This window comes from the organism of the source record quoted next, unplaced genomic scaffold (assembly GCF_019419815.1).
Source record: "Pyrus x bretschneideri cultivar Hongxiangsu unplaced genomic scaffold, Pyrus_bretschneideri_v1 Contig10, whole genome shotgun sequence".
Lineage (NCBI taxonomy): Eukaryota > Viridiplantae > Streptophyta > Magnoliopsida > Rosales > Rosaceae > Pyrus > Pyrus x bretschneideri.
In genome coordinates this window covers 693,732-713,349 of record NW_025999391.1, presented here as the reverse complement: position 1 = coordinate 713,349, position 19,618 = coordinate 693,732, and the positions used below count along the sequence as shown (strand labels likewise).

General features: G+C 36.2%; 1 protein-coding gene across 2 annotated transcripts; it reads right to left on the bottom strand.

The window, feature by feature from the left end:
- Positions 1 to 584: 584 nt before the first annotated feature.
- On the bottom strand, positions 585 to 18,991 carry LOC103938353 (nucleoporin NUP188). Of its 2 annotated transcripts, XM_009348360.3 has the most exons (32): positions 18,771 to 18,989; positions 18,486 to 18,659; positions 17,954 to 18,049; positions 17,638 to 17,707; positions 17,398 to 17,531; positions 16,454 to 16,594; positions 16,217 to 16,374; positions 15,119 to 15,287; positions 14,792 to 14,890; positions 14,477 to 14,554; positions 14,332 to 14,391; positions 14,061 to 14,218; positions 13,606 to 13,807; positions 12,926 to 13,045; positions 11,931 to 12,016; positions 11,730 to 11,834; positions 10,699 to 10,776; positions 10,233 to 10,321; positions 9,859 to 10,007; positions 8,264 to 8,407; positions 8,067 to 8,174; positions 7,562 to 7,672; positions 6,916 to 7,020; positions 6,696 to 6,806; positions 5,930 to 6,093; positions 5,362 to 5,812; positions 4,867 to 4,974; positions 4,610 to 4,668; positions 3,437 to 3,821; positions 1,514 to 3,076; positions 1,176 to 1,383; positions 585 to 1,062 (listed from the first exon to the last, which is right to left on the bottom strand). In XM_009348360.3, the coding sequence occupies exons 1-32, from the start codon at positions 18,876 to 18,878 to the stop codon at positions 962 to 964; spliced, it is 5,892 nt and encodes a 1,963-aa protein (XP_009346635.2). In that variant the 5' UTR covers positions 18,879 to 18,989; the 3' UTR covers positions 585 to 961. The 2 variants fall into 2 exon arrangements, with proteins under 2 accessions (XP_009346635.2, XP_048420344.1); XM_048564387.1 differs by lacking the exons at positions 585 to 1,062; positions 1,176 to 1,383; positions 1,514 to 3,076 and having other exon boundaries at positions 3,645 to 3,816; positions 18,771 to 18,991.
- Between the last annotated feature and the right edge of the window lie 627 nt (positions 18,992 to 19,618).

Sequence of the window (19,618 nt, the reverse complement as noted above, 5' to 3'; positions counted from 1 at the left end):
TTTATTTACCTACACCATTGGAGATGCTAATAGAAAATATGAACCCCATGTCAAATATGCTTTATAGGGTTATTGTTCCCAAAAAGAGGAGGGCACTTTTTTTACAAAAGTTGTGGGATTCTCTTCAAATTATTCCAATTTCTTCTGGAACTAGTAATCATGTATGACAATTTTCATTGAGTGCTTGGTCATATCTTTTTCCAACACTCATCACGTGATAGTTACTAAGCGACATGTCCCATGACAAGCATTGCTTCAACAATCCCATCATTTTGTTCTAGATAAGTTTTTGTTAAATCCCATTATTTTTTTTCTAGATAAGTTTTTTATGCAAATCTGAATTGCATAACTATCCTTCCAACTTCCTCCAAACTTGTGTATTTTAGAAAAATAATTTTACACATTATTTTTTACTTCCTGCACGCTTCTTTTAGCCATTATTTCACCTTGAATAACAAGCTCACCACCATTCTAACAACTTAAAACACCAACTTGCTTATTTAACCCTTAAAATCAAATTTCATTAAATCGTTGTAATTCAAAATTACACGAGAGAGAGAGAGAGAGAGAGAGAGAGAGAGAAGGGCAATGAAACCGCGACACTTCAAGAAAATACTTTTTCCAAAATTACATGCAATGCCACGGTAAAGATATATGTTAGGTCCCACTAGTACCAAAAACAATGATAGAAACCCATCATACCATCAAACATGGAGGGACAGAAAATTCGCACGCGACAATGATAAATGGCCACGGATTTAACAAAACATTGTCCATCAATCATACAACACATCTTTCTCGAAAGGAATTCAATACCATACAAAGACCGAAAGAAATCCCACAATTTTATAAGCAAAATGTGGAATATTTCTGAAGCCATTCATCTGATAGATACAAAGTTTTTACATTATCTTCCGAAGCCTTACAGTTTTCGGTTTTCGCCTATATGCACAAGATTATCTCACAGAAACTCATCGGCCTGTAACAGTCCTGGATATATGACCGATACCATCTGTTTCAAGGACTTCACAGATGGTTTGAGGAAAGCGTGTCTCTCTGTCGCTACAAAACACATTACAAGAAAAAATGAGTACTCAATGAATGTGCAATAACTTGGTAAGAAACGACGAATTCAGTGCAAATGGAAGGCAGTATTCAGAGAAATGGAGTTTTACCTTTTATTAACAGTTTAACTTCCTTTGAAAAATCCTCCACACGCCCTAATACAGGTCTTATGCCATATATCTGTAGAACACAGAGTTCCAAGTGCAAGGCCATCTCCATTATTTGTAGCAGTAAGCAACAGATACTCTGGACTTCGATTTGAATCTCGTTTGATCTGTTAGCCTCACACAGCTCCCTAACAATTGTAATTGCTTGGTCCTACATCAGAGATAATAACACATCCACGTTAAAAAGGAACCTCAACTCGAAACTTACAAGTTATGGTAGACCAGATGTTTTTACATAATGAAACAAAAAGCTAGTCAAAGAACAAAAACTATCATCGTACCTGTAAGCCATGTAAGATCTCAGGCATTGGAAGCTCAGGAAAATGGTCAAGATCAACAAAGCCAACCTCTTCTGCTCTTCTAGCAGCACCCTCAGCTTGTAAGCTGAGGAACTTTAGAAGAAGAAAAGTTATTCTGTAGATCTGTAGGGCAATAGAGTCGGAGAAGTATGATTGAGAAATGTGATTGCCATTTACAGATGCTTGAGTTTTCATAATCAGCGCGGTAGATGTGGTAGGGATGGCGGAGAATTTTGGTTTTGACACACAACTGAGGGCTGAAAGAGCAAACCATCCGCTTTTACTGTTGATAAATGAGGGTTTCTTGCAGCCATCAAAATCCTCTTTAAGGACAGGAGGACATAAGAGAGGGGCACTAAGAGTCGAAGGTTCTCCAAGCCGTTGAGTTCCCCGACTGATAAAAGCTAAAAGATGGATACTTTTCTCTCTCAACTGGGAATCCAATTCTTTCATGCACTTAACCCAGGAATTCCGATGTTTTGCTAACATACACATTAGCATGAGAGTGTGCTCAGTTTCTTTAAGATCAGAAAGAGAAGTTTGTCTCTGCTGAGCCCGAGGCCTGGTCTTGTCCTGATCATTAGATGGGAAATCCGGAGCACTAAGATAGTAAGAAATCATATAGGCTTTCTCTGAAAAGAAGTAAGGTATTACATTCTCCACAAGATCAGAACAAGAAGAACTGTCTCCTAACGACTGAACCATAGCTGTGATGACTGCCAAACCAAGTCCCCAAATTTGCTGAGGCTTTTCCAGTTTCTCAGATGATGAGTTGGAATTTCTGTTATCAATAGTTACGGAAGAAGACATACCATCCAAGTATTCAGTGAACAAGAATCTCAGAGACGAGAGAAAGCCATAATTAATAAGCATTTCTGCACCCTGCCTAACACGGGCAAGAGTCAAAAAGAACTTCATTATAATAGGCACAGATTCAAGAGAATCTTTATCTTGAAGCTTCAGAATCACGAGCTGAAGCTGGAGGTGATTCTGTATAATTGGGAGCCAAGTGCTGGGAGTCAAGAAATTTCTAAGTATCAAGTCCATAGTAGTTAGGGAGAGGGTTCCATGCTCAGCAGTAGCAATACAGTTACAGAGAACTGGTAGTAGACTAAGACTCACATTAGATATTTTAGCCACGTCTTCGACAGAAGCTACATCTCTTGCCCCAACCAAATGCGACTTATGACAACTGAACTCCACTGCCGAGAGAAGCAACATAAGTAAGAGCCTTACTGCAGTGTCAACCCCCATACCTGATGGCCCCGTAACTAATGCTCTGAAATCACTCAATGCTTTAAGGCCAGAACCTGATGTTTTTAGTACAAGAATGCAAACAGACAAAGGCAGGTTTTTATGTGCATACATCATAAAATAGAGAAGCAATTCTGCTTGAGCCACAAGGAAGTGAAAGACGTCTTCAGAAGCACCAGGTACTGGAGTAAATGATTCTATTGTGTCGTGGAAGCTCTGGCATATGTGATCTATGCACGAAAAAACAAGTTGATCAGGGATTTGTCTCGCTGTACTCTTCGTCTCCAGCAACTGCAGTAGCAGGCACACATGAATTAGTTTCAAAAGAAATAATATATTCGTAAAAAAAAATCCATATGACCTTTGACACAAGGTATAGCATAGTGTTCATAGACTAAATTGTCACTAATGCTGTTCAACTTCCAAAATCTTTGAAATGAGGAATCAGATGTTTGAAATAGTTTATACAAAAAAATTACAGGTTCTGTAAAATATTACACATCAACATTTGTTTTTAATTAGCTTTAAACCATTACATCTTTTACATCTGCATGATCGTTAAAATATCCAACCATAAATAGCAGTTACAGATCAAGTTTTTAACAATGAAAAAGCAAATGAAAGCAATTAGAAATTCTAGAGAGTACTTGCATTATCCCCGTAAACAGTTAAGACACTTTTTAATGCTTTCAGTGCAGAAAGCTTCGAACTTGTTAGCAACACCATTGAGTTTGCAGCTTTCATATGATGCAACATTGTTTCTGCAGTTGCCTTTGCCTCCTTCCATTTTGAATAATCCCAAAGATCTAACCCCAAATCAGCACGTACACGTTTAAGATCAAACAAGTATGTCTCTCTTCCGGTTACAAAAAGATCACCATCATCCTTGTGTTGGTAAGTCTGAAAAACATTTGATTCAATCAGGAACCGAGAGAGTTCTTTGAATGGTCCAGCACTGATTTCACGGCCTTCAAGCTCTCCTTGCAGATGATAGTAGAGATCACTAAGTATCAAATAGTTTGGCTCCTTCCCTGCACTGAAAAAAGATAATATATTATTCATACATAGGCACATACTTATCATGCAATATTCATTGCTTCCATTTCCTCACGTGGTACTCTCAGCATTCTTATGAGATATAGCACATCTTATTAAAAAAGTAATATGTGAAACAAATAAACAAAAATCAAATATGGTCTTCAAAGCCTATGCAAATTGAACCACCCAAACTTGTGATTGCATGTCACCACTAAGACGGTTTGTCAAATACTGGAACACAGTATCAACTTTAAGATCACGGGGGGATGTTCATCATATACAGTCATTATAACAAAAAGAAACACTGTTACATGCACATGCATAAAGTTGACAGCACATGCACACAAACGGATCCAAATATAACTATTGAACGCGAAAAATGGGCTGATGATATGTAGTCAATCGACATACTAAAAATATGAACACAGGCAAGAGAGTAAAAATATTTTGTAATGTTTTGAAAAAAATATAAAGTAAAAATATCATACCGTACATCTTGACAAAAGCATTGAATAACTTTTCCAAGGTTCAGTAACTAAATGCTTTACTTATACTTTGTTAACTTCAGGGACTCAAAATTAAAGTTTCACACATCATTCATATCACAGGAAGGACTGTTTTCTCAATATAAGAAAACATTTACCGGTAGGGACAGTTATAAATATCCAGAATCCTCAGGTGACGTACCGTATAGAGGCAGTTTGTTGACTTATAAATGCCTTGTTCAAAAGTGGCAGTGCTAAGTATAGAAATTCCAACAGAAATTAACAATAGCAAACATATCACCTGTAACCATGCTGTGAGTATTGAGCTAACAATTCAGAAAAGGCAGGATGACTTCTCAGCTGCCAATGAAGAAGGGTAAAAAGAAAGGTAACAGCAATCAGATACAATGCAAATTTTACATTCTCAATTTAACAAAACGGAAAGTATTAAATATGAGAATCTATAAATTAGAAACTAAACTGAACCTTTAATGGTTTTCTCAACATACAATTATCTTGGATTACAAATTAAGTAACACAATCAAGAAGGGATCGAACCTTATTTGACAGGATTCTAGACTTCTCAAGTAATGACACAGACAAACTTCCTGCATCACCAATTGATAAGTTTACCATCACACGAGCAGTTATTACACTCGCAGCAACCTGTTAAGTTACAGAGGTATGAATACTGCATTCTAAAAATTAAGAACCTATAAGAAAAAGTCTGACATCCTATCAAGGAACAACTTCGTTAATAAGTTAGTACTAATGTATGTCATACAGCATATTGAACAGAGCAATGAATAGGCGAGAAACTTTTTATACAAAAAAGGACTTTCCTAGAACAGTGAACGTAAGCGGAAACCTACATGCTTCAACTTATAAAACATAATGCAACCAACAAAAACGCACAGAATGAATGAAGATGAAATGATAAGTGATAAATAGCCAACCAAAGTGAAGAAAAACCCAGGACCAAAACCACAGACAAAATTCACAAGTTAAAAAATTAGCAGACTCGTAGAGAAAATAATTCTGACTAGAACTTACCTTCGCCCGCAAATACAACTCAGGGTCATACGCACAATAGGTAAGTGACTTAGTCAGATTGCCCAAAACAGAGCTTCCACACCAGGCTGATAAAATATCTTCAAGATCTGCAGCTTTTGATTTTTCTGATCTTACTGTATTTTGTTGTGATTCAGGCAGCTGTTTTACAAATGACTCTGCATGTAACAGCTTTTTGTGCAGGAACATATCATGCGCTATTATTTCCAATATGGCAGATTGGCACTGGTATCTGACCGACAAATCTTCAACTTCTGTCTCAGCATTTTCAGGTGGAGGAGCTTGCATACTAGAAATTATCGAAATAGGACAGGACAATTTTTTCCAGAAATTTTCAGAGCTTTTCAGGCATTCCAAAATATTAGTGTACTGACCAGCACCTTGCCACAGCGCCCTTAGAAAATTAAGAACATTCAGCAGTATTCGGGGATTGCTGCAGATTTAGAAAAAAAAAGTAAAAAAGCAGAATTTTCAGGACTGCAAGCTAAATGATGAAGGGGAAAGTAACTGACTAAGAAACAAAAACAAGAATTCATTCAGGACAAAGTACCTGTTGATAAGATTATTAGATCTTTCAATGTGATGCAAAACTGCATGAACAGCGCTTGCCTTTTCAGACTCAAAATCGTTTATTGGCAGCTTCACACCGCCACCATTACTCAGTTGGACATCCTTATTCGCTTTGGTTGGTAATACAGCAACAAGAAAAGCAGGCTGTATGAATAAACAATTAAATAAGAAAAAACTAAACCACATAGTGGAGGACTCCAGGGAAAGGTTTCACTATAACTACATAAGTTTGCTTTGGTGAGGAAATGCATTAAAATTGCCACCATATGCACAAAAATACAATGCAATCCAATTAACTAGTTATTTTTTGGAAAAAAAAAAAAAAATTTAACTAGTTCTTTGGTTGGGTCAAATCAATCTAAAACACTTTTTTCTCTTTTTTTTGCAACATAAATTTTTCTTACTAATCAAGCGATAAAATTGGAAGTTGACAAGGCAGCATTCACTTCAAAGAAACAGAGTTAAGTAAATTAGGGCAATCGATTGCTAAAACACAATGCTTGCCAATCTAACTAAATATTTGTGAACGATAAGCTCGTATGTAAACACAGAATTTAAAAGTACTTTTTTCCAAGAAATTGAAAAAATAAAATAAAATTTTGAAGCATTAACCAAACAATTGTGAAGATACCTTAAATTAAGTGGAAAGAACTGGACCATTAGCATTCTTTCTTTTGTTTCATAAGTCTATGAGTGATACTCCAACAATTAAAAAAATACAGAACTTAGCACCTACTGTAACAAACCTGATAACATGCAGCAGAAGTGAGGAGATTGACTGCAGCAACAAAGAGATCTTCATTCAATTCCGACTGCTCAAGTAGTATGTAACTAATAGAATGCCTCAGCTCTCCAATCTACGACGGTTCAGTAGTGCCACAAACAGATTTAGAAGCAGTTGATTCACTCAAGTGAATTTACAAGAAATTAACATGGAACTAAAAGATAAACATAAACCAACATTACCTGTTTGTCATCCAGACCGAAGCTGCTACCAAACAAATATGGTTGCATAAAATCGGCCATCATCATGAACAGTGATAAAACCCTAGCAGCACCAACTTGTATTCCCTGCGTTGGGAACTCGAGAATCTTAATAAAGATGCTAAACATTATAAGAATATTATCCCACCTACCATCAAGCAATTCAGTTAAGGCCAACAAAGAGTCAAAGACACATTCCCCCATATTTATAGTCTGCCCAACCTTTTCATAATTAAATGCAAATAAGATGTGCATAATGCTATATTCTATCCAGTAGTGCATGCCAGTTTGAAGGTAAAAAAGATCAGCATTACGCACCTATCATGCCCAACGGTCTGAGTAACAAACCACTGAATGCAATTATAAGTTTCCTATGAATCCATGTGTTGTACAAAGTATATAAAACAGAAAACAGAAACAAATTGACATGCAACTCCCACAAAACAATAATTAGATAGATAATGGACACAAGTAAATGAGGAACCATTCCAGCAGAACTAACAATAAAGAAATCAACATTGTAATTTGATAATATATATGTAAATACACAGTTACCGAAATGGGAGAACTGTAGTATTTAGAAACATATCAAGAATGTAATCAACAATTGAGCATGGAGAGGCCATACAGGATTGCGAAAGTAAGATATCAAGGACACAAGCGCTGCAACAACAGGAAATGGTTTGGTTGCTGATGAGAAAACTGCTTGATGAAAAAATGGAGGACTGGAAGATATATCCTGAAAATAAACCCAACTGAACATCAACTACAGTACAGAATAAAAATACGTGTAAAACCAACCATCATATTACAAATAAAGAAATATAGCTATCACAGATTCACAGATACATATAGTTGGCAACTACACAGAACACTCTAGAATAGGGTAAAGAACAGACAAGATTTTGTTATACAGTTGACTGCTCTTTTTCCTTTTTAAAGCAAGCTAGAGGGGATTTATATTTTAAACTTGTAATGTACATCAAGAAAACTCACTTTTGAACAGAAACAAAACACCACCTCTGTACATCATCTAAGTAATACCAAAAAATTGTAACATGTGCAACTTTAAAAGTCTTTCAAACATAGCATACAATCCAAAATGCATATTCAACAAGCTTATGTCCAAATACCTTAGAAAATTTAGAAAGCATGATGAAAAGAATATCTAAAACAGCACATATAGCCATCTGTAAACCTTCAATCTCTGTTAGATCAACAAGCCGGCTGAAATAAAGTCTCTGCAGAAAAATGCTCCCAAATTAGTGATCAGAACAAACGACAGCAGGTCATCACCAAATAAGATTAAAAGATACATAGCATAGCCCACCTCCAGCGCTTGGGTGGTTGTACAAACAATCCGAAAGAGAGTACTATGGATGGAAGAATCAGACAGTAACCTATCCAGGATGGCTTCATCCAACTTTCCAGAGCATGATATTGATGTAATACATTTTTTCATCACTTCAAGCACCTGAAACAGTAAAATGATGTTGGAATTGACCTTCCCACCATAATTGACATTTACAACACCAAGTTTCCATTTCATAAACCCCAACAACTGAGTAAACAGTTAACTAGCATTGAGAAGCCACATTCAGGTGCAGAAAACAATGTTCTGTACCATGTATGCATGCATGCACTGATGCACACTGCAATTCCCTAACAGGCACACATTGATGCAGACAAAGTTTCTGATATGAATTCATTTACAAGCTTGGTTATTGGGCTCATGTGTATCAGCTTAAAAATATGCTTACAACTTGATTCTTTTATGCTTTTCTTTTCTTTGATAACAAACAGTATAAACACTATTAAATTTAAAATGAAGTGAAAACAGTACAAAATTGAACAAGCAAATCCACTAAAGATACTTTAGTTCTATATCAGCTTGTTATCTACTCAACAGTTCTGGAAGATCATTCAAATTAAGGAACAAAAGGAGATAAAATCATTCAAAATTTTCCAAAAATTGAACTTCCGACTCATTGGAAGTTTGGAATATACGAAAGTGGAGATTGACAATTGGCACAACATGGACAAATTATACATATACTAAAAGAGTAACATTCAAATTAATTCTTATTGTGTCCTTTTAGACTCAGATCACTGTTACTTCTACAGTGGATTTCCTCTTCCCCCATTCCCATAAGTAACCAAAGATCACGAAGAAAAGAACTAACTCCCATTGGAATGTCATTCCAAGGACCTTAATTCGAAACTCTAGCCACCACAATAAAGTCTCACATAGTGGCATCAATGCCAAATCGAACACGAATGGAAAAAAGCCAAAGCGATTATCTTCCCAATGGAAATCTTTACAGCAACCTCCTAAAAAAGCCCTCTTCCCCATTTAACAGCACTCTCATTCATATTTTAGAAAGGTATCTGAAGGACTCATGAATCATATGCCTCGTACTCTTTAACTGGTTAAGTTACATCAATTAAAAGAACAAATGCAGAAGGCATAAGAAAGACAAATGGCTTCGCACTCACAGCATAACAAGCTACATCAAATAGGAAAACAACTGCATGCAGAATAAACAGATTTGACCTCGTATGAACGGAAAAAAAAAAACTTGATTTGCCAAATTTCTTGTCATTTCTATAAATCTAAAGGCGTTTAATAACAATAAAATTACTCTCTTGTATGTGCCTGTATGGAACCATCAATTTTCTCGGTGTTTGACGGTTTAAGGCTGATATACGACACAATCCAATTACTAAGACCAGATCAGAATTTATGTTAGTTATACATAAACCAAAAGGCTGAAATCCAACAGTTTACATCCAAGTGTGTTCCATACTCATATAAATAAACATTGGGAACCAACTTGCCACAATACCAGCACAAGGGAAACCAATTTATGTTAGTTATACACAAATCAGAAGGCTGAACCCCATCAGTTTTCATCAAGGCTGTACCTTCAATGTTACTCTCCAACGATCATGCTTCACCTTGTATTTCCAGTATTCATGGTTAACAAGAACATACTGAACAGAGAAAACAATTAAATCCTGGACAGCATCATTTTTTAATCCTGTCTCCATGAGACCTAGAGTAAAGTCCAGCACTGCAACATTTTAAAATCATCCGTGTCAAAGCAGAAAGCTAAGTATACAAAATAAAACCAAAAAACAAAAAAAAAAAAAATCCAGTACTTCCTATTTTATTGTATGTATCAACATATTTTAGTACAAAACAAATCAAGATAGAACTAGATGTTATACCAGCAAAAGCACATCAATGCAAGACTTAGCAAAACAGAAGATGGCAAAATGAATGATTTAACATATACCTGATATAGTCAATGAGCAGTAACTATCATTCTGCTCACAGTCAATTAATAGCATCTTTGCCAGTTTTCCAGAAAGAAACCATGAACCACTAGAAACAAAAAACAAAGTGATAGTAAAGGTTAGAACAAAAAAAGAAAGTGCAAAGCTGAAGAAGTGCCATAAAGAGAAACAAATCTTCTACAACACAACTGGAAACAAGTAGAGTGTTCCCAGTAAAAAAAAAGTATCAAATGAACAATTATACAGGAAAACAAATTGGCCAGCAATATACAGTGGCGAAAAATGTCTTACGAAGAATGCCAGACAAAACACTGAAAAATAAATAGAGATAAGAAAATTAAATAAAGCTCCACTTTAGATAATTGTACACCTCAATTAACTTAAAGTAAGAATGTGTAACACACATTTTTATGTATGCATGATACCAGCAGAACAAAGAAAGCTGATATTTTCTCAAAGATTCACCTTGATGGATCATTGCGGCCATTGCTGAAATCAAATATATTTGCCTTTAAAGCCAGCTCAGACACACGAGAAGGCGAACTGTCACAATAAATGCATCTTAGAAAAACAGGTTGTGCTCATGACCTAGGCCAACAACAATTCAAGCAATAATTATAGGCTCAATAACACTCAGAAGTTCAGGATATATTATTTACTCACACAAAGAATAGAAGTGTTCAAAATATTGCATATAAGATTGCACTATAAATTTAAAGAATTCTGTCATGTCCAACTAGGACTGCTAGCAGTGTAGGGAAGTCATCAACGCCAGCTTAATTTTCTTATGAGGAAAGAGAACCTTGTTACTATCAAAGCAAAATTACAAACACAGTGAACAAGTATCCACCAAAACAAAACAAACCTACAACAATGAGCCGTATCAAACATCAGAATCATAACATCAAACTCTCATGCATACGTACCTAACAACACATTTCCAGTTGAAGACATATTTGAGTAACAGTTTCTAGTCAATTGCATGCAACAAGGCTAAAAATTTATATAGAAATTAACTTAAATATTAAATATTTAGCATTTTTGCATGCAAAGGACCAGCAACTTGTTAAGTGTATCTATACCTGCACCATATCAATAAATATTAATCTTTTGTTTTAGAAGACAATGCTTTCATGTGTGTCATCTGCATTTCCTCCTGGTACAGAGGATATCAAAGGGGGAGGAGGAGGTTTGAATTGGAATTTAGGTGTGGGGTTAACGGCTCTCTACCACTGGAGCTACAATCTCCCATCATATCTATGGTTCTTCCAGTTTCACTTATTGCTATGGTTGTACTAAATGAAGGCTTTAGATAATAGCACTAAGACTTTATGAAAACTTTCAAAAGACACCATTTCTGTCAATTTTAGTATAGCACAAAACCACAGCATTAGATGGAAAAGGAGTCTTCCACATAGTAAGGATATCAAAATACCCTGAATTAGAAAGACACACAGATACAGAACAACTCAAAAGAGAATAGGGGATAAAGTTACCATCTTAACATCTTTGCCAAAATATTTATACCCACGGACATCAGAGCAGCACCGCCTGAAGTAGGAGATAGTTTTCTGACCACAGTGCAAATGATCTCAACCAACCTGGATGGTAAAACATGAAAGTGCCAATTACCAGAAATGCTAATATAGGCAAGAAAGAGGAACACACAAGCACAAACAAAAAGGTTGCTTAATTACCGCATATTACTTTCTATCTGTCCACCCATGTCAGTTGATTGGAAATGCGATGAGCTCCCAATGTCCATCAAAGCAAAACATACCGCCTAAATAAAACACCAGTACAAAAAGCTTGGTAAAAAAGAGATGGTTACAGAAATGGAAAGAAATTAAGAGAGGAGGAAAGAGGTGAAGGAAACAAGGCAAGGTTAAGCTCAATTGCAGCTAAACTATTCTCTGTCCACTCTAAACAGCACAAAAATTCAGAAGTTGGTGGTGGAGGCTGATAAAATGTCATCATATTAATGGCAACCCATGGGGAAAACTATTTCAATGTTCTGATTGCATCCACGTTTATTTAATACAGCTTAATCGAGATTCAAGGCCTTAGCCTTGACACGTTAAGGCATAATCCTTTCAGAACTCGAACTATAATAACAAAAATATAAAAAATTACCAACTTCCATTCAACCATTAAACATATAATTTAACCAGACCATCAAACTTGAATACAGATCCAAACAATATAATCAAAAAAGCAATTTCAGTAAGGGAAAATCTACCCTTCACACATTCTAGTCCTCCTCATCATCACTACAAAGATCACCATGCAAACTACCATCAAGTTATTGGAGTTAGAGGGCGTTTCTCAAGCTTTTACTGTTAGCACCTTAAACTATGTCTTTTGGGGCATGTTTTATTATGTTCGGAAAGTGTCATTTTATCCCACAAAGCGTAAGCCTTGACGAAAAGTGTATGCCTCAGCCAATTAGCGTATGCTAAATGGGATAAATGCTAAAAAAAGGAACCCTATAAAAAACTGAATGCCTCACTATGAGGCGATCCTCAAGGTGTGCCGGGCTCAAACTTTTTAAAACATACAATAGAGCATGAAAATCACCAAATTTCATAGGGAAAAACCAAATGTTAACAACAAATTGTAATATAAACTAATTGATGTAACCAATAGGCTTCGAATCCATAAAGACTCCAGCAATGAATGATGAAAACCATACTGTGTTAAAGGTAACCATCCGCCTAAATAGGTCAAGGATAAGAAGAGCCTCGTCATTTCTGTCAAAATACAGCTCCTGGGACAGGCGCATGAGCAATACTAGCACCCCAGATTGTTTATACTGTACAAAAGAAGGCATAAATTAGCACGAAACAGCAACCAAATAAAATTTAATTGAAAATACAGTTGGATATCTTATATTACTTTCCTGGATATACTGTTTTACAACCCACTTAGTAAGAATGGACATGTCACCCGTTATCTCAGAAAAAACCATGGCTAGTAGAAACTAAAGTAATACAAAATCAAAAAAGATAAAAGGAAGATAATTTAGGAAATAAAATTTTGATGTCGCACGCGTAGTGTGTATAATTGAGACATAAAAAATTAAAACAATTTAACCCTTTGAGGATAGTAATAATTTTTCACATGATAACTCCTGAAAATGACTATTCAATTTTCAAACTACACTAGAAAAAGCATTTTGCAAAACATTGAAGAGGAAGGAGAAAAACAACACACACAGATAAATGCACTAACATTGGAAAAGTCTCTTTAAAGTATAACCTAATACCCGTGCACTTATAAGCAGTCGAAAGTCTAGTGATATTTGTCTAGAATATACAAAAGTCACCAATACAAAGTAATTACCAATATTAGTTAAAGTAATTGGCCATTTACCTCCCATCGTACAAGAGCGGCATTTCCACTAACTAATCTTAAAACATGTCCACAAGTTTTACTGGGAATAACCAGACCTTCAAATCCAGGAACATGCAGCGGGAGGTGCGTCTCAACAATTTGAGACATGTCCTCCCCAACGGAGCCATTATTAATCTCAACAAGGGATGAAATACCCACAGACTTATCCAAAAAGTTATACCTGTTGACAGGATGATTACACAACAATGAGGGAACGACATAATAATTAATTCTTTAGATAATCGATTATAATTAATCGATACAAAAATTCTTCTTATTATCAAGTTCAACTAATAAAGTAAAAACTTCCTGACTGAGGATTTCGATAACCAAATTAAAGTTTAACCCTACACCCATATAGTGATTAGGTCTATAACTCATTTTGTTTATCAAAAACTAGAATTTGGACAACCATGCCAAATAAGTCTACTTACACACATTCTGCAGGCCAAGTTCCTTCACAAAGTGATGATAAAAAGCGAACTAGTTCCACTGTCCTGAAAGGAAATTCACCCTCTAAGTTGCAAAGAAGACACCGGATAGGGCCATCAATAAAACTCTCACGATCCCAAAACTGGATACAAAGTGACTCCTGCAAAATTGAGAAGAATTTCAAATACACTATTCAAACAATAATCGCAATTTGAACTTTATAATAATTATTTTATTGAATCACAGATGCTGGAAGATAATCTGTGTCCAAACCTCTCCCTGATAAATTTTGCAAAGAATATCCAGTATTAACTTCAGAGACTTATCTTCCAGCTGCACAAAACAAGGACAGAAGAAATTAGGAATACATCCAACAAAATGCCAACAAGGTTTTAGCAGAGGTCCATTATGCATTTACCTGAAGATTGATCTCATAAGATGCAATAAATGCAGATATAAAAGTTCTCAACACACTGTGATACCCATCAGCAGGCCCCTAAGGAGAAAGAGACACAAAAAATATCACTCTTTAGGAAATGAAAAGACTTTGTGAGGGAAGAGACCAAAAAAAAAAAACTTAAAATGGAAAAGTCAAAACATAAATCAAAACTCGTTGACACCTCGAGATGGATCCCAAGCGGCGAAAAAACCAAGCAGAAAACTTGAACATATGGGGCACCACTAGAAACTGATCACTCTAAACACATACACTTACAAATTGAGAATAACTTACATCTGATTCTTTCAATACATCACTTTGAAGGATTTCAACACAATAAGTCAAAGATGCAGCCTCGAACGCTTGACGAACATAACCAACATGATCAATTTCCTGGAAAATAAAAGAAAAACTAAGCACAGTAATTATGGGAATTGCTATTAGCACTCCAAAATTCTCATTTTGCACTCCAAGCTTTCTATATTTAGAAAGAAAAATACACTTGTGAGGAGTGCAAAATGCGATTTTTGGAGTGTTACCATGCTAATAACAGTACTCTTAATTATTTCTATTATTCATACAGCCTGGAATCGGAGACAACATATGCGCAGAACCACATACCATTAGTACATTGCTCTCTTCACTACCTGGAAGTGATGAAATCAGACAAAGAAAAACAGCCCAGGCTAGAATTAATGGACCTGCTTCTTTTGTTTCAAAAGCATTGAATGTTGAAATTATCGCTTCCATCTCTTGGACATCAGCCAAAGTAAAAACAAATGTGCCCTGCCTGAGGAATAACACAAGTGGTCTAACATTTAGAAAAGAAAATAAGAAAGGATATAGTTAAGGATGTATAAAGTGGCAATTTAACAATGGACACAAAGAATAGAGTGAACAATAGCATATAAGCCCTAGGGAATCAACCACTGTTTGGAATGATACTGATGAAGCTTAACAGTTTTCATTTAAATAAATAAAAAGAAAGTTACCCAGCACTAATAAGCATAATGTATATCTAAAGTTGCCTTCATGGCATGTTAAAATTACAAATCAGCTGATCCTATGGTCCTATGATTGCAAACCTAAAAATATAGATTGTCCTGAATTCCCAGTCACATTCGCGTCACAGGCTTGGCTAACAGCATGCTTATAGATCAGATAGTAGTTAAGCTTCACTCAAATCGGGAATCAGTGTTTGGATATGGAAACGTTCAACCTAGACAGCCCATATTATTTTAAAGATTTCTAGACTTGCTTGTAATGATTCAGTGGTTCTTATTTATATATAAGTATCAATCATATTGCATTCACATGAAAAAATAAATAATAAAAGAGCATATCATCTGTGCTTGGGGTTTCATAGTTAGTAGAATTTTTGACCCAATAGAAACCAATACTTAAGTCCACCTTTGTTATTTTAACTCGGTCGTGTCTAAAATACAACACCATGTCTTAATGATGAGGCAAACTAAATGCACGCAGCATCTGCCTCGCAAGTGGATTCCACCTCAGGACATTTCATACCTTGGTCTCTGCCAAAGGAATCTTCATGGAGTACATAAGCAAAAAAAATGTTGCACTGTAATGTGCAAGAAAGGTGATCTCCACAATCTAGATATTTAAATGCACAAACCAACAATTTGACCAAAGATATTTAGTGTTGCTAGATCATGACTTGCAGAATGAATACAAGATGCATCCTAACTAGCTAAGAACCTGAAAGGGATTGCATCGTGAACCATCTGGAGAAGACTTTCCAGGTCCAGGGTTTCTATAAGGATGAGAAGCAGCTGGACTTTGGTTTGATAAGAAGAACGTAGCGCTTCAGTTGATACTGCCAGATTTTCAAAGTTATAGGACCCAGATAAAGTTCCCTGCAGGACAAAGGTTTTGACTTGGACTGGATAAGAGAGTACTTTGTAAATGAATTATGTGACGAAGATAACAAAATACCTTATAGAGCAAACACAAAGTTTTCCACCTTTCACCATTACAAGTACAAAATGACTCATAATAAGCAAGGAAAAGAATGTCCAAAACCAAATTGTCTTCAATTAGTGTCTCCTCGGCCCACAAAGTGAAAAGGTCAAGATCCTAATAAAGCAACCAAACAAGATAAAATCAGGCTTTGTAACAAATACATAATTATTCAATTCCAATAAAAATGTGCATGCACACATGTACCCATGCGTCGAGACACATATTTGTACATGGGCATCAACGTAGAATTTCAAATATAAATAAGGAAACATAAGACATAAGATTGGTCAAGTCAGCAGAATAAACTATGATAGGATCGTCCAACTTGCTGAAGCTAAAACTTGTTCCACCTCTCCTGTCCTAGAGCCTCATATGAATGTAAAACAAGGACAGCTAATAAGATATTCCACACCCGAATACATGATTAGTAGGCTACTGCACAACGCATGACAGCAGGGACTTGTTACTTGTTAATATCTGGCTTAAAACTTCCCCCAGCTGTTGTTATAGCAATGACTCCCACAGTCCCACTAGGTCACCATAACCTTAGTTTCACGTAACATAACCTCCTTCAACACACTATCTCAAATAACAATATGAAATCCTAGTAAATGATAAATACCAAAGAGCTATCTCGTCCATTCTGTCAGCTTCCTATCGCCCACTACTGACATTGTAGCCAAAGCTGGTCAATCATGCAATAAGATGTTATTTGGACATCAATGAACTTCATGATTTGGCATTGCACATCCCATAAGAATGAAAAGAGTAAAGGGCGCCCGAAGAGGGAAAAACAATAATTGCTCCACTAGGGAGTAGGGATTTATAAATTTAAAGGGGTAAGATCATATCTGCCATCTAGTTTAGAAGACTCAAAATTAAACAGAGTACGTTCTTGAATTGGGATTTAAGCATACCATTTGTTCCGGGTGACTGGAGGAGAAAAGAAGTTGCAGCACATTTATCAGCTTCGCCTCCAATCCGTCAGTAATCAACTTTAGTGCTTCCTTCTTAATAGCATTACCATCTCCAGAGACGCTTTCCAAAGACACTGCATTAATGATCAATTCTCAACCGCTGTTGAAGTACAGCTCTAAAAATGTATCCTGATGCCATAGATAGTTTAAATGGAGGGGTGGAACTGATGATTGACTTACAAGCATGTGTGAGAATACTCCTGGTGCACTTCAGCAGGCACTGCCGTTCAACATAATAGTGAATAATCACCTGTGTGGGGGAAGAAAAGGGGGAAAACAAAGACAAATTAAGTGAGACAGACCACTAGCAATAAATGTCCCTCTTCTCTTTCTTTCCCTGTTTGTGGTTAAAAAAAATGTCTGATTCATGTAAGCAGGAAAAATTTTTGTTCACACTGAGCTCATCCAACCCGTACCCAAGTACTTAGAACATAGGAACCATTATAGCATCCAACATTCATATCAGTCGCAGTCAGACAATAAGTGAGATACTAACCGCATAGAAATACTCGTGCAGTATAGAGTCAAGAGCTACATCTTTGTTCTCGAGAGACCTTTCAACAAGAATGTACGATTGCACCTCATCCAGACACTTTAGACAAATAACAAGATCAGTTTCGTAGCAAATGGAGAATCAATGACCATCATTATGTTCTACAGAATACCAAATCTATCTGTTTCCAACAACATTAGAACATGCTATTAAATCAACTGAGCAGCACCCAATTGTTGAAAATTTGCATGTGGATCATTCCAATCTCAGAAAAAGTCCCATTACAACCGATTTCATTAATCCTAAAACTCCTTGATTAGTTTTACAAGAAGGTAATTGTCATTGATAATCCAAAACGAAATCAAAGTTCTCGCAGAGCCTGAAATCAGAAAAACAAAAACTTTTACACTAGGCCGAAGTTCAAATTTGGAATGTTTGGTTGATTTGAAAAATTCAAAATGTATGTATATATAAACACCAGATGTACACACATTTTAGAAGCAAAAGTGGCGTAAAAGCAGCAGTACAAACTCACCAAATAGGAGCTGACTTTCAAAGCTTTATCTTTAAACTCAGGCTTTATATTCAACTGGTGAGACCCAATTTTCACTTGCTGTGAATTCAAAGCCTCCCTCGAATTCTCATTGGGCGGCTTGAAGCGAGACACTGTGTCCACGAACCAAGCGTGATTGTCCGTTAATTTCTTTACCTAAGCAAAATACCAACCAAGTTCAACACTTTTCATACATGCATATATATATATATAGAGAGAGAGAGAGAGAGAGAGAGAGAGAGAGAGAGAGAGAGATGGGGGGTTTACCAGAATGGGAGGGAGGTCGGAGGAGAGAGAAGCATTTTCGAGCTCGGTGAGTAAGAGAGAGAAAGAGTCCCACCAGAGGGAGGCGTCGATGGACTTAGGGCTCGCCATTGATGGAGCTTCGAAGTTCAGAGAGGTGAACTTAAAACCCTAAAAGAGTGTTTCTCAGTTTCAGAATCATAAACCCAGAAAATTTTATGATATTTTATTCTTTTTCGCGCTTCAGAGTTCAGAACAAGTGAGAAAACCTGAATCTGGGAAAATTGGGCTCCAAAATTTTTAGTTTAGTTGGGTCAGAATGAAAATTGGATTTCGGATTGGGCTCAGGTTTGGGCTTCGTGCGGGTATCTGCTGGATTTCCTAATGTGGGCTCTAGGGGGTCCCATGTTATTGTTTATTTTTTTCGAACTTAAAACCTCTCACTCACTTACCCTAGACCTGAAATCATCAGAGTTGCAAAGGGTTTGTAGCTTTTTTTTTTTTTTTTTTTCTTTTGGGTGAAAGAAGAGAAGGATTAGGCGAGAATCTCTTCACAAATATTCACTTGTGAAGCACTTACTCTTTCCCCAAACAAAAATAAGATCATGGCACCCAAAAACCCACCTCCCCCCCCCCCCCCCACCCATGCCAAATTTTATTAAGCTACAAGCAGGGGCACTCGACCAAAACTTGCAAACAAATAATCAACAGAAACGGTAAGTAGGTAATAACTTAGGGGTCATTTGATAACTATTTCGTTTTCATTTTTTTTTTATCTAGGGAACAACTTACAGTAAGTAGAAACAGCTAGTACATAACTAAATGCTAATGAAAATTATTCATAGGCCATTTGATAACCATTTTGTTTGGTA

Bases quoted from the DNA above. Each gene is read 5' to 3' on its own strand.
- LOC103938353 (XM_009348360.3), bottom strand. From the start codon at position 18,878: ATGGCGAGCCCTAAGTCCATCGACGCCTCCCTCTGGTGGGACTCTTTC. The intron at 14,392-14,476 runs GTAAATGCATAA...TGTTTTGTGCAG, and splicing joins CTTATGAGATCAATCTTCAG to CTGGAAGATAAGTCTCTGAA. The intron at 3,822-4,609 runs GTGATATGTTTG...ATCTTTTTTCAG, and splicing joins TACTCACAGCATGGTTACAG to TGCAGGGAAGGAGCCAAACT.